The sequence below is a fragment of the Pezoporus wallicus genome, unplaced genomic scaffold, assembly GCF_028554395.1.
Source record: "Pezoporus wallicus isolate ANWC-B61680 ecotype Strahan unplaced genomic scaffold, APGP_CSIRO_Pwel_v1 contig_7274, whole genome shotgun sequence".
NCBI lineage: Eukaryota > Metazoa > Chordata > Aves > Psittaciformes > Psittacidae > Pezoporus > Pezoporus wallicus.
Genome location: NW_026637137.1, coordinates 2066982 through 2089023, shown reverse-complemented (window position 1 = coordinate 2089023; position 22042 = coordinate 2066982). Strand labels below are relative to the sequence as shown.

General features: G+C 39.9%; 1 protein-coding gene across 8 annotated transcripts in view; it reads left to right on the top strand.

Annotated features, from left to right (window-relative positions):
- IMMP2L (inner mitochondrial membrane peptidase subunit 2) overlaps positions 1 to 22042 on the top strand; it is a 449643-nt gene that overhangs the window by 37748 nt on the left and 389853 nt on the right. Inside the window, exon 4 of one of the 8 annotated variants that reach the window (XM_057403706.1) lies at positions 20377 to 20407. The exons of the other annotated variants lie outside the window; for them this stretch is intronic. Within the exon in view, the coding sequence (XP_057259689.1) occupies positions 20377 to 20386 (10 nt within the window). The 3' untranslated portion in view covers positions 20387 to 20407. Of the gene's footprint in view, positions 1 to 20376; positions 20408 to 22042 lie in introns of those variants that run through there. 8 annotated transcript variants of the gene reach the window in all.

Genomic DNA, 22042 nt, shown 5'->3' with positions numbered 1-22042 from the left:
TTTTGCAGTTTGCCATATCACATATCACTCTCTTCCAAGTGTGAAGTCATATCTTTTGTTAGTTCCTTGCCCCTTGCTCTCTACCCTGCAGCTTTGGATATCTGAACTGAATTAGTATCTGAGCTGTTATAATGAAATCTGCCAAGTGCCTTAATTATAAATCTGACTTATTAGTTTAAAATGAATAAAAGATTCTTCAAGGAATTATTTCACTTTTTGCAGTTTCATTTGCAATCTTTCAAAAGGGTCTCTTTTGGGGGCTTCAGTATTATTGCAGTTTCACTCCAGAGCTTGTGCTTTCCGTGTGTCTCTGGAAACTGCTTAAATTATCAGTAGGTACAGGTTCAGCAAAAATGAAAAAGCAGTGAAATTTGGTATATTTTTTTTACCTTAAGGCAGATTCCAGCTTTTCCCATAAAGATGTCAGATACTTACCTGATCTTCTTCCTGTGATTCATCAACATAACACTAGTTTCACTAATTTTGTGTTGTTAGTGGCCTTTAGTTCCCACACTACAATTTTTCCCTCTTATTTTAGGAGTCTGACTTCCTTCCTTTTCTGATAATCATAAAGTAATTCAGTACCTAACTATAGAGTTCTGGACTTTAAACTTTGGAGCTTTGTGATCCAAACACCTGCTTAAAGCAGAGCCAATAGTATATCAGGTTGTGTAGAGACTTAACCATATAATTTGAGTATCTCTAGTAATGAAGGTCACATAGTCTTGTGTCAGTTCCAGTTTGGTGTTATGTAGCACCATGATGTATGTAAGGATTAAAAGAGCAAGTATTACTGAAGTTCAAGCCCCCTGTTTGAGAGTCTGTGGTATAGGGTGATCCCAATTTTCCCAGCTATTTGCTGAAGAAGGATTGGTACATATTTCTGAAGATGCCTATGTTGATGTGATTCTAGAGAAAGTGACAGTAATTGTGGTGAAGCTGTAGGTCTGTAGGTATGGCTGATAGAATGCAACACTCCGTGAATGAAACTGTCTGTATGGCCAGAACCTGGCCATTCTATAAAGAAAAAAAAACAAAAAACAACCCAAAACGTAGCTCATCTTTGGCAGGAAATAAATCCTTTTTGGCTTTTTTTTTTGTGTGTGTGTGTGTCTTACTATAGTGTTAGATTTTTTCTTTAATTTCCTTGTTATAGTGGCTGGTTTGCTGTATTTGAACTAATGTATTCAAATATTTTAATGTTAACTGTGAATCTAATTTTCAGACTCCCAGTCAGATGTTGTATACTTGACCAAACAAATATTGGTGTTGTGGAGAGATAATGGTGTAGGATGGCAAAGACTCCTTGATTTGAAAATATGCATATAGTCTGGAAAAAAGTGGAGAACAGTAATTGAGTGGGGAAGCTTTGAACTTATGTCCTTGAGGAAAAAAGTGTTGTCCAGTGATAAGTATGGACAGTTAATAAATGTTGTGTAGGAGCTGAAAATAATTCCTGTCCACATTTCAAATATTTTTAGTACTGTTTGGAGATGAGGACTATCCAGGAAGGATAGAAGGCAATTGCCTACAAACTGTTCTTCACTTTTTGAACTGTTTGCTACCTCAGGCCCTATGATAAAATAGGAAAGTTGACAATATGTACTGTATTATCTTTTCATGGAATAATGATAACTTCTTGGAGGTTGCTTCCAAAGGGACTTCATTTTACATAGACCAGATGTAAGCTGTTGTTTTCATAACAAAAAAATTGGTTCTTGCCTGTGTCATTTAAGTAAGAGTAGCTTTACAAGCAGGATTTTGAAAAATGTTGAAACCTTTTTCCTTAAGGTTTCAGTAGTGACTACTTTGCTACTGTCTTCATGCAACTAGAAAGTTTTGATTTTATTGTAAATGTTGAGTATATAGAATATTCCAAGATTTGAATGTATTATAATTGTATGAGTTCTCATGCTTGCTTAGAACATGCTCTGCTTTCATATACATTTATACCTAAACCCTAATTTTGATAACTCCATCCCATTTTACCTCTCTATTATTGGTAAACCAAAATGACATGCACAGTCTAACCTGCTTCTTCATGAAACAGTGGGAATCACTTTAAAAAAGCTGTTTCTAAGATAACTTGTACTTACTACAGCAAATCCCAAGAAACAACAGGCAACTCTGTGCTTGGTTCATTTACAGAAGCCATTCAGTAAAGTGCTGCTGCTCTGACATTTCATTGAAATCTAAGACGAGGAAGAGGGAGTGCTGATATAATTAGATATTGAGCCTTTGTAGATGGGGCCTTCTGTCCCCAAAGACCTGATTACGGTTGCAAATTTTCTCTGTAGTGACTTGAAATGAGCTGTGCAAGCACATATGAGACCTACCATGCTATAGTTTCCACAAGATTTGCAAAATTTCCACAAGCTCTGAATGTCTCACCAGGTCAATAATGTAGTTGGATGAGCATATACTGCCTGGAATTTTTATTCCTTTTATATTTCCTGTTTTAAATATTAATCATGCTGCATGCAGATCCCTTTCGTATATTCAGTTTTTCCTTGTTCTTATATTACAGACATCTACTGTAAGATACTTACCAAGTTAGAGGAGGCAGTTCAAGAATATTTTTGCTTGCCTTTATAAAGCTTGGGCTCTCTAAATGAATTCTGAACTTCCCATGTTGCCTCCTGACAAATACTGTGCATAAGAAACTCGTATTATTGTAGGTCACTGAATTAATTTTTAAAATGCCAATTGACATGATTCCCTCAGGGAGTTGTAAGTTGCAGCCTTATATTAGGTTCCAGTACAAATGTGGAAATTCAGTGTTTTAGAAAGGAAAGCATTTGTAGTACAGAAACAGCTTAACATGAGTCAGGTGCATTTAAATTCTAATAGATGGAAATGGACAGAGTTTCTAGAGATTTTTCACTGTCGTTGCATATATAATTCTCAGGAGAAAATTGGTAAATTTGGTCCTTACTTCTGGTACCAAACTTCACAACTGTGGTTGATTGTTGTGTTTTGCATAACCAAACCTGGGAGTTAAATTTCTCCCCGTATATTGGACACAGCTTAGTTCAGTCCAGGCTCCTGCTAAATGTAGGAAGAGAAATAGCCAAAGATAAACTATCCAGAGCTATTTATGTGAGTGATTTTTGATTGGAAAGATCTATGGGATGATACTGGTATTTGTTATATCTTGTTGACGTATGACATTTGGTCTTTTTCTGACAAATAGTCAAAAATAGAGCATTGTAGAGGAGAGGTGAGGCCCATAAGATATTTTTCACTTAATTATAACACTGTCCAGTAGAAATGCTGCACTAAATGGCTTGTCAGCATGTGCTCTGTATTCCTGGTGTGCTGAACTTTATAAAAATTGTAATTTTTACTTTGTAGAATTATGGAACATGATATTCAGTTTGTACGTCTGAAAGCAGGGTTGCTCTCTTTGGCCCACCCTCCATTATAGACACCCTCTAACATCATCTTGTCTACTTGAAAATTAAAATTGTTTTGGGACCAATACAGTGTTACCAGAATTAACAAATCACTTACTGTGAAAATGCTGTGAGTTTCTACAAGCACAGTTGTATGCCAGCATATCGTTCTCGTCTTTTCTAAATCAAACTTTTTTTCCCTTGACATAGCAGAGTGAATGTGACCTTCTGAAACTTTGTGATGCTCTTGAGCCATGATTCCTGAATTTAGAATCCTAACTTTCATGACAGGAAATACACCAGGAAAGCAGATAAACTATTTAACTAGCTAGGATAAAACACTGGGTAATACATGATACAGGATAATTGTTTTGGCAGCAGGAAGGAAGACTTTGTACTACCTTGGGTCATTTTCTGTTCACATCTGTAATTTGTGTGATTGTGTCCTTGGATAAGTGGAGTTCTTTCTGGCATTCTTCAGTGAGAGGTTATGTTAATAATGCAACTTTCATTTTAATTTTACCTTTTTTTTTGGGTCAAAGTTCATTCATTTTTTTCCAGAATTTGGTTTCATAGCTTTTTTTTCTGCATGTGAAGCTTTTAATGGCACCATAGCATGACAAGATATAATAAACTCTGCTGAACTTTAAAAGCTGTTTTATATGTATTTTTGGTTACATGGTTAATGATGGGTTAAAAACTAACCCAGCTGAGGGAAGAAGAGGTTAGAGGGGAATGCTTTCTTTGTATTATTCAGACTCAGAGTAAATTTGCATGAAAATTTTATCAGCATTCTTGGTGCTGTGACTTCTCTGAATGAATTCCCTACAGATGCAAATTTTTGGACTGACTTCTTTATCTTTCTTCTTTTGAGATACTAGCCTAAAAGGATGGATCTGCCTTTTATGTCTAGAGAATGATGCCTTGAGACTTGCCACTATTTCAAAGCCTGTCCAGCTGTTGAAAGTAAAGAGCAGTTCTGCAGACAGCTTTGACTTGTACTGGGGGTGAAGTCAAGGCCAAAGAATCTGGGGGAGCAGCCACTTCTTTGACCAACCTTTTTTCTATAGTTAGTGGAAATTGCTCAGAACGCTTCATACTCTGAGCGTAAGCCTGCTGATGTATAAGAAACCTAAAAGAGTTGGACATTTTGTTAGGGAATGTATTTATCTCTCTAAATCTTCACTAATCTGGAAAATGGATCATGGGATCACATCCTTGTTCATAGGGTTGGAAGGGACCCAGGAAGTCCAACCTCCTACTGAAAGCAGGGCCAGCTATGATGTCAGGCCAGGTTCTGCTGGGCTTTATTCAGTTAGGTCTTACAGACTTCTGAAGGTAGACTGTAAAACCTCTTTTGGCAGCCTCTTCCACTACTTGCCTGTCCTCGCTGCATAAAAGTTTCTCGTTACATCAAGTCTGAACCTTCTTCAGCTTATGCCTGTTGTCTTTTGTCTACTTGCAATGTAGCAGTGTGAAGAGCCTGGCTGAGTCTTCTTGGTAAGCTTGTGCATAGTGCATTGTGCATAGTGGCCCACTTGGGGTGCTCTCTTCTCCAGTCTGAGCAAGTTCATTCCCTTATCTTCTCCTTACAGGGCTAGTACACCAGCCCCTGACCAGTTTTCTGGCCCTCTGCTGAACATACTTCACTTTATCAATCTCTTTTGTTTTTCTGGGAGCTCAAAACTGGAGACAGAATTTTTAGATCCCCTGTCTGTGAGTGTATCAACTGACCCCCACAATTTAGTCATCTGCAAAAGTTGATGATGATGATGTACTCTGTCACCTCCAGGTCACTGATTAAGAAGTTGAACAGGATGGGATAGATACCTGCAGTACTTCATTTGTTACTGGCCCCTAGTCAGAGTACCAGCCATTTTTCTTTTCAGTCTGTTTGATTTTCCACCCATCCAGACTTCAGCATCCTCATACAAATATAAGAATATTGAAAGAGACAGTGCTTCTTGTGAGAAAAATTGCATAATCATTATTGACTTTCATGTTCTTATTCAGAGTTAGAAAACTTTAAGTTAATACTATTATAGTATGACTTGCAGGTATAATACAGCAGTTTAATATATTCTGCAGTGCAGTGCAATTAAAATAGGTCTCCTGTGTGGATGATGTTACAAGTCATTAACCTAAACACAGTAAAGTCAAATAGAGGATAAGCATTGCTTTGACTTGGAGATACTTGTGTTTGGTTTTTTTTTTTTCCTTCATAGATCTTTGCTTAGATTTCCAAGTCTTAAAAGATTTTTAAGACTCATGTTTTCAGGACTGGATTCCTGCAGATGACCTGGCAAAATGCCAAACTGAGAAAATGCTTGTTTGAAATGAAGTTTAGATCAATAAAGAGGACTTGAAAGGCTGGGAACCGGTGTGTACAGTAATAATATGGTTACTGTCATTTGTTTTTCTAAATTGAGAACAGTGGTCTCTTCTACTTGAAAGCCAGTAATGATTGCTGCTCTTAATGTGAGTAGAACACTGGACTCCTTATATAAGGAATGAATTAGTTGCTTGGGGTTTTTTAAAGTACATAGGGAACATGGAAATGACTGCATTAGGATGTATGCTTGTATGATTGTTAGAAGTTTTATTGTTGTATTTTTGGTTTGTGGGTTTGGTTATTTTCTGTCTTCTGTAAGCCCCTTCAGATGGAACTACTGTAGGAGGCAATATGATTTCATGGCTTGATTGGTTCGGTTCTTTTTGGAGAAAATGATGAGGACTACATTAGGAGAAGGCGTAGAATTCATCTCATATAATGTGAAATCTGAAGGCTGACATTTTCAGCTCTAAGCATGATCAGCAAAACCTAGGAAAAATATCATTTGGCTTGATGTATTACCTACTGCGTCACAAAAAAAAATCTTGTTTGCCAATGTAAGTGAAAAGGACTGTTACTTCAAGGCAGTGGTACATCGGGTAGCTCTTGCAATGTTGCATAGCACCTGGGGTTCTCAGGATAAGGAATGTTAGTGGAAGTATTGGAAAATTAATTTGTATTATGAAAAAAAAAAAAAAAAGAAGCATTGTTTTCTTTCTTTAGGTCCCAGCATCATGAGGATGACATGGGGCTCTTCTCTGTTTCAGTAAATAACAGAAATTGCAAGTTCATATGTTTTGCCTCCTGTTTTGTTACAGGAGTGACACCAGAAGGGGAAAATGACTGTCTGCTCTGGGCAAGAAAATCCAAATGGAAAAACTAAATTGTTTTAGAGTGTAGTTAGCATGCATTAACACGGGCCTAGAAGAAAACCTGAGGATTTGGGTCTTGATCTAACTTTTGATTGTGTATGTCATATAGCTTTGAGAAATGTTGTGCCACTTCCAAATACAGTTTATAACTAATAGTTGTTCTTTTTTTTTTTTTTTAAGGCTTTTTCTGTATGTGTGTACTATTCATCAGAAAAGGAAATCTGACATATTCAGTCCTCTGCACTGTGTTCAGCTCTATCTTTTTGAGCCTGAGACATCTTCAAGGAACTCAGTTTTTGTCATACTACTCCACTCAGCTTTTTTCACCCAACAGCAAGAAAAAGTAACATGTGTGATATGTATGTTACATATGTATATATTTATGATACATATATATGAAAAAACTACTGGTGGTGTCATAATATTATGAAATGCTATAAAATTGTCAATGCATTCCCTGTGTCCAATGGAGCTCATGCAACCAACTCCAAGACACACCTGCTGCTGCAGGGGAACTGCAGCTTGTGGAAAGGGCTTATGTTAGAGAAGTTCTTGGAGGACTATCTCTCACACTGGGACCCCACGCTGGAGCAGGGGAAGAGTGTGAGGAGTCCTCCCCTGAAGAGGAAAGAGTAGCAGAAATGTGTGATGGACTGACCACAACCAACTGTTGATGATGGTAGGGAGGAGGAAGAGAAAATTCAGGAGTGAAGTTGAGCCCAGGAAGAACAGAGGGGTGGGAAAAAGGTGTTTTTAAGATTTGTTTTTAGTTCACATTATCCTACCCTGATTCGATTGGTGATAAATTAAACTTATTTCCCCCAGCTGAGTCTGTTTTGCCCATGGCAGCAACAGGTGAGTGATCTCTCCCTGTCCTTATCTCAACCCATGAGCCTTTTGTTTATTTCCTCTCCCCTGTCCAGCTGAGGAGGTGAGTGATAGAGTGGCATCTGCTGTCCAGCCATAGTCAACCCATGACAGGTGTCTTGTGACTAAGGGGTCTCATTGATACAAAATTTCAGCCTTTTTTTTTTTTACAAATACCATACCTGACAGATTGGATTTCTCAACTTCTCAACAGCTGGTTGCTTCCTCAGACTTAATAGCATTTGCCTGAAAGTCTAGTTTTCCATATTTCAAAATACCACGTCTATCCCTTTTCTACTAGTTATGTTGTTTGGTTATAGGAGTAACTTACTGTTCCCGTATTACTAATGCATGAAATACATGGAAATCTGAAGTCTCTGTTCATCTGTAAAATAGAACCAAATCAAGGTGATGATACTTGAAAACAAGTTTAGGACTGATATGGTATAGTAATCAATATTCCAGATCTAGTATGTGTGCTCTGTGAACCTGACCTGCTTGTAATTTTCATTGAAATCTTAAAAACAAGTACATAGCCAGATTCTGTCCAGTGGCTGAATTACATATGCGTGAAATTACTGAATGGAATACCTACCTTTTAGATACTGGAAGGCTGCTGTAAGGTCTCCCTGGAGTCTTCTTTTTTCCAGGCTGAACAAGCCCAACTCTCTCAGCCTGTCTTTGTGGGAGAGGTGCTCCAGCCATCTGATCATATTCGTGGCCCTCCTCTGGACTTGCTCAGGCAGGTCCATGTCCCTCTTGTATTGGGGGTCCCAGAGCTGATCACAGCACTCCAGGTGAGGTCTCAAAAGAGTGAAGTAGAGAGGGAGAATCACCTCCCTTGACCCTAGTCACGATCCTTTTGATGCAGCCCAGGGTACTGGCTACAAGCATACGTTCTGGGGTCATAGAATCATAGAATAGTTAGGGTTGGAAAGGACCTTAAGATCATCAAGTTCCAACCCCCCTTCCATGGGCAGGGTCATGTTGAGCTTCTTCTCAGCAAGCACTCCCAAGTCCTTCTCCTCAGGGCTGCTCTCAATCCAGTCTCCTCCCAGCCTGTAGTTGTGCTTGCGGTTGCCCTGACCCAGGTGCAGGACCTTGCACTTGGCCTTCATGAAGGTTCATGCACATTGGCACATGCACATTGAGTAGAAGCTCACAAAAATACCTAGGTTGACACATGGTCGTTCCTGAGCTGCAAAAACACATCAAAAACAAGGGACTAACCTGCATAACAATTTAAGGCAGTCTTACATAGTTACTCTCCTTATGGCATATTTGTAAAGGATAGTATTTAAGAAATAGGTGGCTATTACCCTGTTGGTAGAATTGTGAAATATCTCCTATTTTTATTTTGCTATAACAGCAAAATGAGTATTTAAACTCAGTCTCTAACTCAGTTGTGAGAAAAGGTATTGAATTTTTTTTTGATGACGTGAGTCAGTAACATTTCATTTGCAATATGAATAGAAAACATCCAAAGTATTTCAATTTTCTATCTCAAGTGAAAGAGCAGTTATAAAAACACCCTGCAGAAAAGGAACAAAAGCATGTTTGTTTTTTGTAGCATTCTAGTTGCCTTTGTCACTTCTTTCTGGAATTTTATTTATGTCCCTGTTAAATTCTACCGGTAACTGCAAATTAATTTTAATTCCGTTGTTTTTTGTCAAGCAAGTTTTTTTCATATCACCATGATTTAAATGGAAGTGTTAGCATAATGCATATTCTTTTTTAAATAAAGGGAGTTAGGTACGTAAATTCCATTTTTGTTCAAGTGTTGGGAAGTTAGAATGTTTCTTGGGGAAAGAATACTAAAATGTGAGGCTAGGTAAGCATTAAGATAATCACACTGTTGATAAGAAGGCAAGAATTAAATGCCACACAAAAAAACGTCAAGACTTTCCTTGAAATTAAGCATATGTTAGTCAGGCAGCTGATGATGAATCTTAGTGCTGACATGACCAAATATTATGACATGTTTCAATAGAAGGATGTGCTTTCTCTATGCTTTCCTCAAACGAACATGTCATGTAAATACACTTTAATGTTTGTCATGTAATAAATTTCAAAATATTTCATTATATGAACAATGAGCCTTTTCATAGTTTACAGTAATTTTAATTAGCATTCTACATGAAGAGCCAATTTGGGGTGCATTCTCAGAAGCTTTTAATATGCTTTGTCTGCTCTGTCCAATTCTTTGTTGTTTATACATTTTAGCCTGAAATTACTATTTGTGATTTGTTATGATAGCAGAATGTTAGTCTGTGGGTATAGAATGTGTTCAGAGTCTGCATTTTTATCAGTATGTTTCCTTACATCACTTAGATACCTTGAGTTCTGCTTGAAGAATGGAGTGCTGGACTTGCAGAGCTGCATTGGTACCTGCCTTCGTACGTCTGAGCAGATAGGGTTTTGCAGGGTGGCTGTTTCATGTTTTCTAGGTACAGCATTTCCTCTGTGTGTTAGACACTTGGAGCTGCACCCCTCGGCCGCAGGTCCAAAATTTAGTCCCATCCTATTTATGAAACAGAAGAGTGGATACAGAGGTGCATTCTACATGACGAAAAAGCAGCTTGCCAGAACTCACTCTCCCCTCTTCCCCTCTCCATTCAGCCATGATCAAGTATCCTCATCCCTGATATGGCATGTATAACCACAGCTTAGATTTTTGAGGAGACTGCTAAGTTGAGAGAGATGAGAAAATGACTGCAGAGTAGAATAATGCAAGACAAGGAAGATAAAACAAGTCATGTGTGTTGGATGGGCTTTGAGCAACCTGGTCTAGTGGAAGGTGTCTCTGTCCATGGCAGAGGGGTTGGAACTGGATGATCTTTAAAGTACCTTCCAACTAAAACCATGCTATGATTCTATGATATTGTTGTGATGGGAATCAGCAAAAAATTCAAGTTGGAAAACACCAGCATGAAAAGATATGCAAACCTGAGAGCAGAAACAGAGTCAGGAAGAGATGTCAAATCAGTGCCATTAAGGAACATTTCCAGATAGCAGTGAAGGATGGCCCTTTCGAACTTGAATGATAGAAGTTAAGGGGAAAAGGCTCTCCGTGTCTTGCCTGGGTGTTGATAATACTGATTCTTAGTCACCTTGTGAAATTGTAGGTATATTTTGTGTGTGTTAGCCAATAAATAGTTTTAAATATCCTACTTATTGTTAAGTGTTGTATTTTAATGATATTTTAAATTTTATTCTGTTTGCAGTGACTTTTTGCCCACAGCTGATGGTAGCTGAACAAAGTGATGCAAAGAAAGAGGGATGCAAATCTTGTTTAAGAGTTAAAATACATTTTTATTCAAAGTCCAAAGCTCTTTTTTTTTTCTGGCCAGTGTGGTATGTTACTTGACTGGGGATGTTATGTTCATACAAACTAAAAAAAATATTCTGCTGGAGTTTTGAAAATGTAATAAATTAAAATTGTATCATTTGACATACTTATTTTTCCCCCAGTGGTAATTTTCTATCCATTATTGTGTAATGTACATTGTACTAGTTCAGTTTCCATATTGAAAATTGCTTTAGTAGCCATTTCTTAAGCAATAGTATAAATTAAAGTGAAATTGAGCCATAATATTACTGCACTATCAAAGTAATGTGATCATAGTCTTCCTACAGTGGGGGATGGACATAAATCTGTCAGTAGCAAAACCTGAAAAATACAAATACAAATCCACACCATTGCACTGATGATCTTTGGGCTTTCAACCAGCTAGCCTGAATATATCAAATTTACTTTTGCTGTAGCAGTGAAGAACTCAATTCCATAATTTTTCACATAAGTGTCATAAAAATCAGATTTAGGATGTCATTGTGCTGATTTAGGAAGAATTGATATATTATTTACATCAAAGTTAAAAAAAAAAAAAAGTGTGAAGGTAAAATACAGGTGAAGTAATGGAGAAGATAATTCTGAATTACAAAAAGTCATCTGGACATGGTCCTGGGCAACAGGCTATAGGTGGCCTTGCTTGAGCAAGGGGTTTGAACCAGAATTCTTGATGTAAACAGTAAATTGGACAAAGTACTGCCAGGAATAATTCAAGTGTTACTGATTTCATCTCAGTGCAAGAAGGCTCGACTGGGCCATCTCCCTCTTTTCAAGACCTAATGTTCTTTGATCTCAACTTGTTTCCTTGTTCTTCCATCTAAAATAACTGCATCATAAGATCAAAACTGATTTTTGACAGTAGAGATTTAAGTCCTGCTCTTTTTAACAATAGTAGTTCCCGTTAATTAACCTGGAGAGTTGAAACAGAGCACAAGTGCATTTTGATGCTGGTTGGTAGGTTTCTGTTATTGCTTAATATAGGGGGCAAAGTGAATCCTTGTTGTCAGATTTCATGGTTAAAATTATTTTCCAATAGAATACATGAAGATGTCATCCGAAATTCTTTGCTTTTAGAAATAATTTTTAAACCACTGCTTGCTTGGAGCAGTGTAATAAAATGATGTGAAAAACAAGCTGTTTAGGCTGTATGGTGACTGCAGATGTACGAAACTGCTTGTATTCAATTCCATAACTGTGGAAAGCCTCAGTAAATCAGATAAATAGTATAAAATTTTTAAAACCAACTACATATATTGGCTGTGTCTCTGCTGCTTAATTGGCTGAGTATCTAACATTGGGTGTAAAGAATACATTTATATATTAATGCCAATCCTTGTTCAAATGTTTTACATGTCTTGATGCATCTTAATCTGAACTCTACCTACAGCTTTTGTCACTGTTATGGAAGAAGCTCTTTTAATATTTTATTTACTTCATCTTACATTATTCGTAAATCTAAGCTCTGTTAGTGCAGCTGCCAGAGGAAGAAGGAAAGTTTTTAATCTTCATTAATATTTGAGGCATGTATATAACTCCTAATGGTACCAAAGCAGGAATTGTAGAAATTCTGTGGCCACAGAAAGAACAAGCTGTTATAATTTGTACTGGGAAAAATTTGTATTTTCAGTATACATATTTTGATTAAGTTCTTAGTGGTATGGGTTCTTTTAGGCCTGCTTTATGAAAGTCAATTACCAAACAAGGTCAATAAATCCATTCTAGAATTTGTATACTTTAAAGCTACACTTATACTACTTTATAGGAAAAGAATAGGGAAACGGGAGAGGTGCCTGAGGACTGGAGGAAAGCAAATGTCACTCCAGTCTTCAAAAAGGGCAAGAAGGAGGACCCGGGTAACTATAGACCGCTCAGCCTCACCTCCATCCCTGGGAAAGTGATGGAACACCTTATCCTTGGTGCCATCTTAAGGCATATCAAGGATAAGAGGGTTATGAGGGGCAGTCAACATGGCTTCACCAAGGGGAAATCATGCTTGACCAATCTCTTAGCCTTTTATGGGGAAATAACACGGTGGATGGATGATGGCAGAGCGGTGGATGTGGTCTACCTTGACTTCAGCAAAGCATTTGACACAGTCTCCCACAGCATCCTCACAGCTAAATTGAGGAAGTGTGGTCTGGATGATCAGGTAGTGAGGTGGACTATGAACTGGCTGAAGGAGAGAAGCCAGAGAGTTGTAGTCTATGGGATGGAGTCTAGTTGGAGGCCTGTAACTAGTGGAGTGCCTCAAGGGTCAGTACTGGGACCGGTATTATTTAATATATTCATCAATGATTTAGATGAGGGAATTGAGTGTACTATCAGCAAGTTTGGTGATGACACTAAGCTGGGAGGAGTGGCTGACACGCCAGAAGGCTGTGCTGCCATCCAGCGAGACCTGGACAGGCTGGAGAGTTCGGCAGGGAATAACTTGATGAAATATAACAAGGGAAAGTGTAGAGTCCTGCATCTGGGCAGGAACAACCCCAGGTTCCAGTATAGGTTGGGGAATGACCTGTTAGAGAGCAGTGTAGGGGAGAGGGACCTGGGGGTCCTAGTGGACGACAGGATGACCATGAGCCAACACTGTGCCCTTGTGGCCAAGAAGGCCAATGTCATCCTGGTGTGTATTAGAAGGGGGGTGGTTAGTAGGTCGAGAGAGGTCCTCCTTCCCCTCTACTCTGCCCTGGTGAGACTGCATCTGGAATATTGTGTCCAGTTCTGGGCCCCTCAGTTCAGGAAGGACAGGGAGCTGCTGGAGAGAGTCCAGCGCAGGGCAACGAAGATGATGAAGGGAGTGGAGCATCTCCCTTATGAGGAAAGACTGAGGGAGCTGGGTCTCTATAGTTTAGAGAAGAGGAGACTGAGGGGTGACCTTATTAGTGTCTATAAATATATAAAGAGGGAGTGTCACGAGGATGGAGCCAGGCTCTACTCAGTGGCAAACAATGACAGGACAAGGGGTAATGGGTACAAACTGGAACACAAGAGGTTCCACTTAAACTTGAGAAGAAACTTCTTCTCAGTGAGGGTGACGGAACACTGGAACAGGCTGCCCAGGGAGGTTGTGGAGTCTCCTTCCCTGGAGACATTCAAAACCCGCCTGGACATATTCCTGTGTAACCTTATCTAGGTGTTTCTGCTCCGGCAGGGGGATTGGACCAGATGATCTTTTGAGGTCCCTTCCAATCTCTAACATACTGTGATACTGCGATACTGTGATATGAGGGATCTGAGAAAGGGCTCTGTATAAAGGAAATGATCTTAAACCGTTGTGTATGAACCAGTGGATTGAATTAGATGTTTGTACTGTCTTTCTGGAAATTGTATGCATGTTGGAAATGTTTCTCATTCATTTTTCTATGTTTCTAATGTCCCTCTAACTCGAACTATCTGTAGTTGTTTGTAAACAGCAGAATATAGACATTCGAAAATACAGTAGAGAAAGTGTGTCTCTGGAAAAAAAATGCGAAAAATGTTTAGAAGAGGCATGGAAAGTTAAACACGCAATACTTTGTCATCCTAATTTGAGGTGAGAAAAGCGAGCTTTTTGAAGACTTGATACAGTGTGTCACCAACACGGCTTGGGTGTTGAAATTAGCCTTTGTAGCTGCATTTTTGTTTTGAATTCCTTTCCAAAATATCTTACTTTCTTCTGAACTTTTATGTTCCAGGTAGGGGCACATATTCCTTAAAAAGAGAAGTTTTAATAAAAATTACAATACTGACTACACAGCAACAATTTTCTTTTGTTCCAGGCTTCTTTTGTTTTTCTTCTGTAATCCCAAATGTATTATTGCCAAGAATGTTCTGTCTTTTGATCACAGACTTTAGAGGAGGCAAGGAAAAGCAGTATTTATGAGTGCAGCAGGCATAACAGAGCTTAATTTTTTTACTGTCTTTTCATGCTATCTTTTCGTGATAAGTATCAGGTTTAAATAAAGCTTTTGTTGTTCTTGCTGTTTTTGTTTGGATGGATTAGTTTTTTTTCAAAAGGCCTGAATATACCTGTTATTTTTTTTATGTTAAGTACATTGGGTAAGGACAAAACTTCTAACATGTGAAAACACACACAGGTGGTTAATCCAGCACTGGAATCTGTGTTCCTTGCTTTGAATTCAGAATCAAAGGTCTGTCTTTACCAAGTGAGTTGTTTAAAATCACAAGGAAATTTACCGTGTTGTTTTTTGCTACCATCCCACTGCACTACCCAGACCTGGGGGATGATGTTTGTATACAGCTCTCAAAGCAAATTTGTTCCAGTACACATTGCTCTGTATTTCAGTTTCTTAGAACACTTTAATGTTTGCTGTGAACTGTACTTCTAGTTCTCATTTCAAGGAGATTATAAACTCTGAATGCGCGGAATAAATGCTAATAACCAGCAGGATTCTTTTGCATCTCAGCAATCATACTTGGCTGTGAACTTAGATTAGATATTAGGAAAAAGTTCTTCCCTATGAGGATGGTGATATACTGGCACAGGTTGTCCAGAGAAGCTGTGGCTGCCCCAGCCCTGGCAATGTTCAAGGCAAGGTTGGATGAGGCTTTAAGCAAGCCGGTCTCGTGGAAGGTGTCCCTGCCCATGGCAGGGGGTTTTAGAACTAGGTGATCTTTGAGGCTCCTTCCAACCCAAACTATTCTATGATTGTATGATATATAACTAATATGTCAATTAATGTATTGACTCAACTTTCTTATGATTGCATTCCAGGTCAGGTTTGTCATACGGAGTTTTGCCAGTTTAGCAGTACTGGGCCATGGTAGAATATAAGGTAGCTACAGGTGCTGTGCTGACCAACTGAGTCTGATTTCAATTCTGATGACAGCAACTACCATTTATATGCTTAGTCTGTGTCTTTCTGAGGAGTTAATGTAACTCTACTGTCAGAAATACTCTGTCTGTTGCTGTGTAATGGCTGATTTATATTTTATTTAAATGTATTTTATCTGTTTAATAAAACATACACACCTAGGCTTCCTTTATAATTAAATAGGCAAGCAGACACCCTGAGAGAGAATTTTATCCTGTTTTAAAAGATGTGTGATATAGATGGGATGAATTGCTCTCTTTTTGTGCTTGCCTGTCCCAGTGAATTGGATGGAGGATCTGGGTGATTAGATTAGACAAACCTGTGCTTTAGATAGGTGAAGTTAATCATGATGCATTTGACATATAGGGTACCATACGAGAAGACATGCTTACAGTGAGCAACTGCAAGTTATTCTGAGGGATAATCATCACACCCTGTATAAGTTTTTGTAATAAAATACAATGCTATATACATAATATACATAATATACAATAATAATTCACTTAGAAGAGTGAATTCTATTACCATTCACAAAATAGCTGTGAGCTGTATGTAGGCAGTTGTATGCAAATCCCACCAAGACAATCATATGTAAAATAGATTAGGCATTTCAGAAAATTTCACCAAAAAGTAAGAATAACATACTAACTTGAAGGGAGTTGTTAATTCATAAGAAGGAACGTTTGAATTACTGCTTTGTGGTGAAGGAAAACAAGCACTCTCCTGGATCATAGCTTCTAGTTATTTCTAAACCAGCAACTCTAAGTAGGCTTGACTATTTGTAGGACTAATATTACTATGTAAAATGTAAGTAATTAAAACTACTGAGGCATTCTTAGAGGAAGAATAGAATAAAAAGTGTTTTAAGCCCTCATTTAATTTTTAAGTGTAGGGATGGGAGTTTTAAGGAGATCAGGTGACCTCATGCTGGTTTACAGTGGTTTTAGTTAGTGTTGAAGACAAGAATTTGGTGTGGATGAATCACAGAAATAGTTGAATCTGTCAGTATTACTACAGTGCAACTTTTTAGTTTTGTTTGATCAATTTTATTGTCTATTATATTTGCAAAAACTTGAGCTAAATACAGTTTACAAACAAGTTTAATACTATACAGTTTCTCTATTTCTGTGTTACTTTCTGTCGTGGTTTAAACCCAGTCAGGTAATTCGTCCTGCTCAGAGCAGGAGAGACTGTGTGCAGTGTTCACACTTGTGAATAACCTGGGCAATAGTGTCCATTGCTAAGTCCACCCCTCGATCATGAGTCCATCTCTATGTTGCATCTCTGCTCTGATGGAAAAATTTGACCAGCTTTGCCTTAAGACCTTTTATGGTGCTGTTTTATGAAAGGATTAGACTTAAACACTCTATCTGGGTTCAACCTGTGAAGGAGACATCCTTTTACCCTCCTAGTCGTCTCCCCAGACCATTTACATTTGAGAGTTTTGAATTTTTTAAATGGCCTTTTAATGCTCTTGAGACTTGTTTGCTGATGGTGATGGGAATCACCATGCTAACACGCATACAGAGTGTGTTTTGCCCACTACTGATTTCAAGAGTTAAGCCCAAAAAGAACTGTCGTGGTTTAAACCCAGTCAGGTAATTCGTTCGCTCACTTCCCCCCCTTTCTTGCCCTCCCCCTGCTCTCGGAGGGACGGAGAGGAGAATCAAAAGAATGCAACTCCCACGGGTTGAGATAAGAACAGTTTAGTAACTAAGGTATAACACAAATCACTACTGCTACCACCAATGATAATAATGATAGAGGAAATAACAAGGGAACAGAATACAACACCTCACCACCCACTGACCGATAACTCGCCCCCAAGCCCGACCAAGCTCCGACCGATACCTCCTCCAACCCTGCAGTCTCCCAGCCCTTCCAGCTAACTCCCAGTTACATCCTGGGCATGACGTGCTGTGGTATGGAATATCTCTTTGGTCCGTTTGGGTCAGGTGTCCTGTCTCTGCTTCCTCCTGGCTTCCCCTCCTCCCTGGCAGAGCATGAGGCTCACAAAGTCCTTGGCCAAACCAAAACATCTCTATCAGCTCTGTTCCTGAGCTGAAAGTCAAAACACTGCACTGCATCAGCTACCAAGAAGGGGAAAAATGACTGCTACTGCTGAACCCAGGACATTATCCACCCCTTATTCCATACCATTCACGTCATGCTCAGATCCCACATTTTCAATATACCATCACTCTTATCTCAGTGCACTCTTATCTTAGTGCATGGACCAGTCCCTATAAAGCTGCTGAGTCCATCTGGTCCATGTCAGGCTCCATCTCTTGTAACAGTCTTCCAGAGCAGGAGAGACTGTGTGCAGTGTTCACACTTGTGAATAACCTGGGCAATAGTGTCCATTGCTAAGTCCACCCCTCGATCATGAGTCCATCTCTATGTTGCATCTCTGCTCTGATGGCCTGAAGTGCCATGGGCCTACCAGGCTTAAAATAATTCACTGTCCCCTTAAGCAGTTTCTGCAGCTTGTTGCTGGGGATTCCACACAGCTGCCTTCCATCTCCAATGCTTCCAAAGCACTGGAGGGGCCCAGTGGACTAGATACTTGCCCATACTGTCCCACACACCCTGCCACTCATGACTGTCCAGCCTTGGGGAAAATCTCTTGGTCTCCCTATATTGTTGTCTAACCCCAGACACGACCCAAACCTGACTCTGCTTAACTTTTGAGATCAGACAAAATGGTTGTGGGTAGAACACAGCCTGTGTGTGTGCCAACATGCTGATCCCCATCACAATCAGCAGGCAGGTCCCAAGGATACCCAAAGGCCATTCAAAACCTTCAGAACTCTCTGAGGATGCTGCTGTACTTGTCACTGGGGCTGGTGTAACTGCTGTGCTTGCCGGCTCTCCCACCACCGGCTTCTCTTTTCCTGAGTCCAGCTCTTCCTCCTCTGCCTTGCTGGGAAATGCTGCGTGGTCTCCTGCATCCTCCTGGGGCTCGGCGGGCGGCTTCCGGGGAATGCTCTCGGCCGTCGCGGAGCTCGGCTCCTCCGCGGGGCTCGGCTCGGCAGCCGCTTCCTTCTGCTCCTCGACCGCCCCGACCTCCTCCACCGGCAGCCGTCCCCTGGCGGCCTCCGGCCCCGCTCCCGCCGCCGCTCGGTCCCCGGGGCCACTCTCCCGGGCCGGTTCAGCTTCCGCCGGCTCCCGGGGCCGCTCCCCCTCGGCTCCCCGCAGCCTCACGAAGATGGAGAGTAGGGCGAGGGCCAGGACGGTGAAGAGCAGCCGGACGGCCAGGTACAAGTCCACGGCCACGTCCGTCCCGCCCTGCTGCTGGGGCCCGCCCGTATTACAAGCCATTGCCATAAAGCGCAGTGAGACAAGAACCTTAGCCCAAGCTCCACACTTGATAAACACTAACACATCAAATACCAGCTCTACGTAAGTTACAACATTCTGAAGCTGTGAGATCAACAAGAACAGCTCTGAGAGCCAATAAATCAGCATTGTGACGAGTGACTATGAATCCGGTCAGATCTGTCGTTATCTCAACCCTTCGTGCCCCACGTTGGGCGCCAAAAAGAACTGTCGTGGTTTAAACCCAGTCAGGTAACTTGTTCACTCACTCCCAGTGAGTGGTGCCGAGCTGACAACAATCAAGGTCCGTGTTCGTCTCCCCCCTCCCTGCACCGGGGCTCTCCCCTTCCCCGCTCCCGGAGGAACGGGGAGGAGGATCGAGAGAGTGCAACTCCTACGGGTTGAGACAAGAACAGTCCAGCAACAAATCACCACCGCTACCATCAGCTAAAACAATGATAAGGGAAAATAACAAGGGAAGAGAATACGATACCACCGGCCAAGAAAACGAGTTCCACCCGGAAGCTCCTGTCCTTCCGGGTAACTCCCAGTTACCCCCCACCCCGGGCATGACGTGCTGTGGTATGGAATACCTCCCCGGCTAGCCCGGGTCAGGCGCCCCGTCTCTGCTTCCTCACAGCTTCCCCTCCTCCCTGGCAGAGCATGAGCCTCACAGAGTCCTTGGTCAGGGTAAACATCACTTAGCAACAACCGACAACATCGGCTTCACCAACGCTGTTCTCAAAACTAGAAGTCAAAACACAGCACTGCACCAGTTAACACAAAGGAAAAAACATGACTGCTACTGCTGAACCCAGGACACTTTCTTAAGTGATTGTTTAGCCTGTTTTAAGTACTAGCTGATTGGGTTAACAGATTGACAAAAATGGCTTTCTGTTTCATAGTACACAGTCTGTGGTTGGTTTTATTGGTACATTGGTTTGGGTTTTGTACGGTGGGTGAGGTCTAGTCAATCTATAGAACCATACAGCAGAGAAATGAGGGAAAGGAGCAGTCAGGTAGTTTTTTTTCTTTCTGTATTTCAAGCTTATATTATCTTTTTGTGTATTGGCCGTCTCCTTCCCCTCCTGTTTTCCTCTTCTAGATATTTGATATTTTCCTTCCTTATGTAACAGCTGGGAAGGATCAAAGAATGAGAGAATGCATGCATTTCCATAGAAATTAATCCATTAATAATATCACAGCATTTAATAGTCCGTTGGTATCTGCAGACTTTATATTCCAATAAATTCAAATAATATAATAATAAATATGGGCATAATGAAGCAAGGCTGCGGGAGATTCATTGTGCTGATTCCTGGGTTTTATCAATATTTCTGGGTTCAGAAATCTGTATTTTGTGCAGAATTCTGCTTCTACTGCAATATTGATTGCTGTTGTGTGTTGGAATAGCTTAGTATCTTCATAGTGGCCTATAAGAAGATATGTTTCTGCCTCACATGTTACTGCTGAGGGGTAAGACAGAGTGCTACACAAGGGATAGGAGAAGCAGATGGACAATAGAGATAAGAAGGTAAGAAGGCAAAATAAAAAGAGGGAAAAAAAAGGGTAGTGGATCTGTATGAGAATAGAATTGATACTGGAGGGAGAAGGCAAGAACTACAGTCCTCCCATAACACAGATTATTTCTGGGTGATAATTTGTAAGCCAAATGCAGACTTTTTATTAAGGTTTTCATAGCTTAGTCAAATGATCTCTAAGGTGTATGTAGAGAAATCTTGGTAATTAATACAGAAGGATATGCCTTGGCTTTATACAAAGGAATATTAAACAGGCGGGAGAAAAGTATACATGACTCTATCTAGATATTTTGTATACATATACTTTTCAAAAACCTCCTGTGAATGAGGAGCACTGAAGTGGGCTAATAAAAGTTTATGCCCTGGAAATTGTTTACCCTTTATTCATCAGTCATATGACACCTCAGATTATTTCATAGAATAAACCAGTTTTTGTCTGCAGAATGTCCCACACTTTGAAAATATATGACACTAAATTTTCGCTAACACATCTAACACATCTATCCAGGTCCTGGAATTTGAGCAGATGAGACCTGTCAATGCCTTCAAAGTATTTTGCTTAGCATATTGTGTTTTTAAGTGTTCTACTGATATCTTTCTGTGTTAGTCCCACTGTGTGTATTTAGGGTTGGAAATCCTGTATGCTTTCACTGTTTTCTGCTTCATGTTTTCAGACAGTTTTCAGACCATCAGAAAGAGCAGAATACTGTGCAGGTGGTGTCCATTTTTAGGCTTTATTTAGAGCCATAAAGCTTGTCTAAGATTTTATGTCTAGAGGTATTTTTGCATTTTGTCTTCATGGTCTGTAATCTTAGTTCTTGGGTTTGAATTTTTCTGGCCTTCTCATTGACTCCCTCATTCCATGTGTTTTGTTGTCTGAGATCATATGTATTTCTCCAAGTCAGTTATTCATACAGTTAAAAAAAAAAAGCAAAACCCAAACAAAACCCTAACCAACTGTTTTGCGTAAGTGGCTAGTTTTCAAGGTGATGCTCTTAATTAATCCTGTGTCACCATCTGCGAGTAAGATCAGAGACATGAGCTGATTTTGTTTTTTCTTATCTCTTGTTATCCTCTGTTTAGATCCCAAAGGCTCACTAATCACAGTGGCTCATTTTTCAGTTACATGAAAACTATAGGAAGCAAAACCCCTTCTGTTTTAAATCTTAGGTATAAACATTTTAGATTACTTCAGCTTTCTTTGAGACTACTTCAATTATACCAAGGCAGTTATGCATCAATAGATGTTCTGCAGAGGAGCATACATGTTGCATGCTTCTGTCTATTCTACATTTTTATAAATAATTCTTACAATTCCATGCTTTAACTCAGATTTAGTTTCCCTCTAATCCTGATTACTAGCCCACTTTGCTATTCTTCTTCCCCACAGAAAATCCCTGCAGCTCACGGTCGAAATAAGTGTCTTTCACTCTTCTTTTGCCCATGGATTTCTGTTCATATTCCTTTTCTTTATTTCCATTGCCTTTTTAATAAAGGAGTTAGGAACTAACTTCAGGCAAATCACTTATATTTGCAAAAGTATTCAAGTAGCTA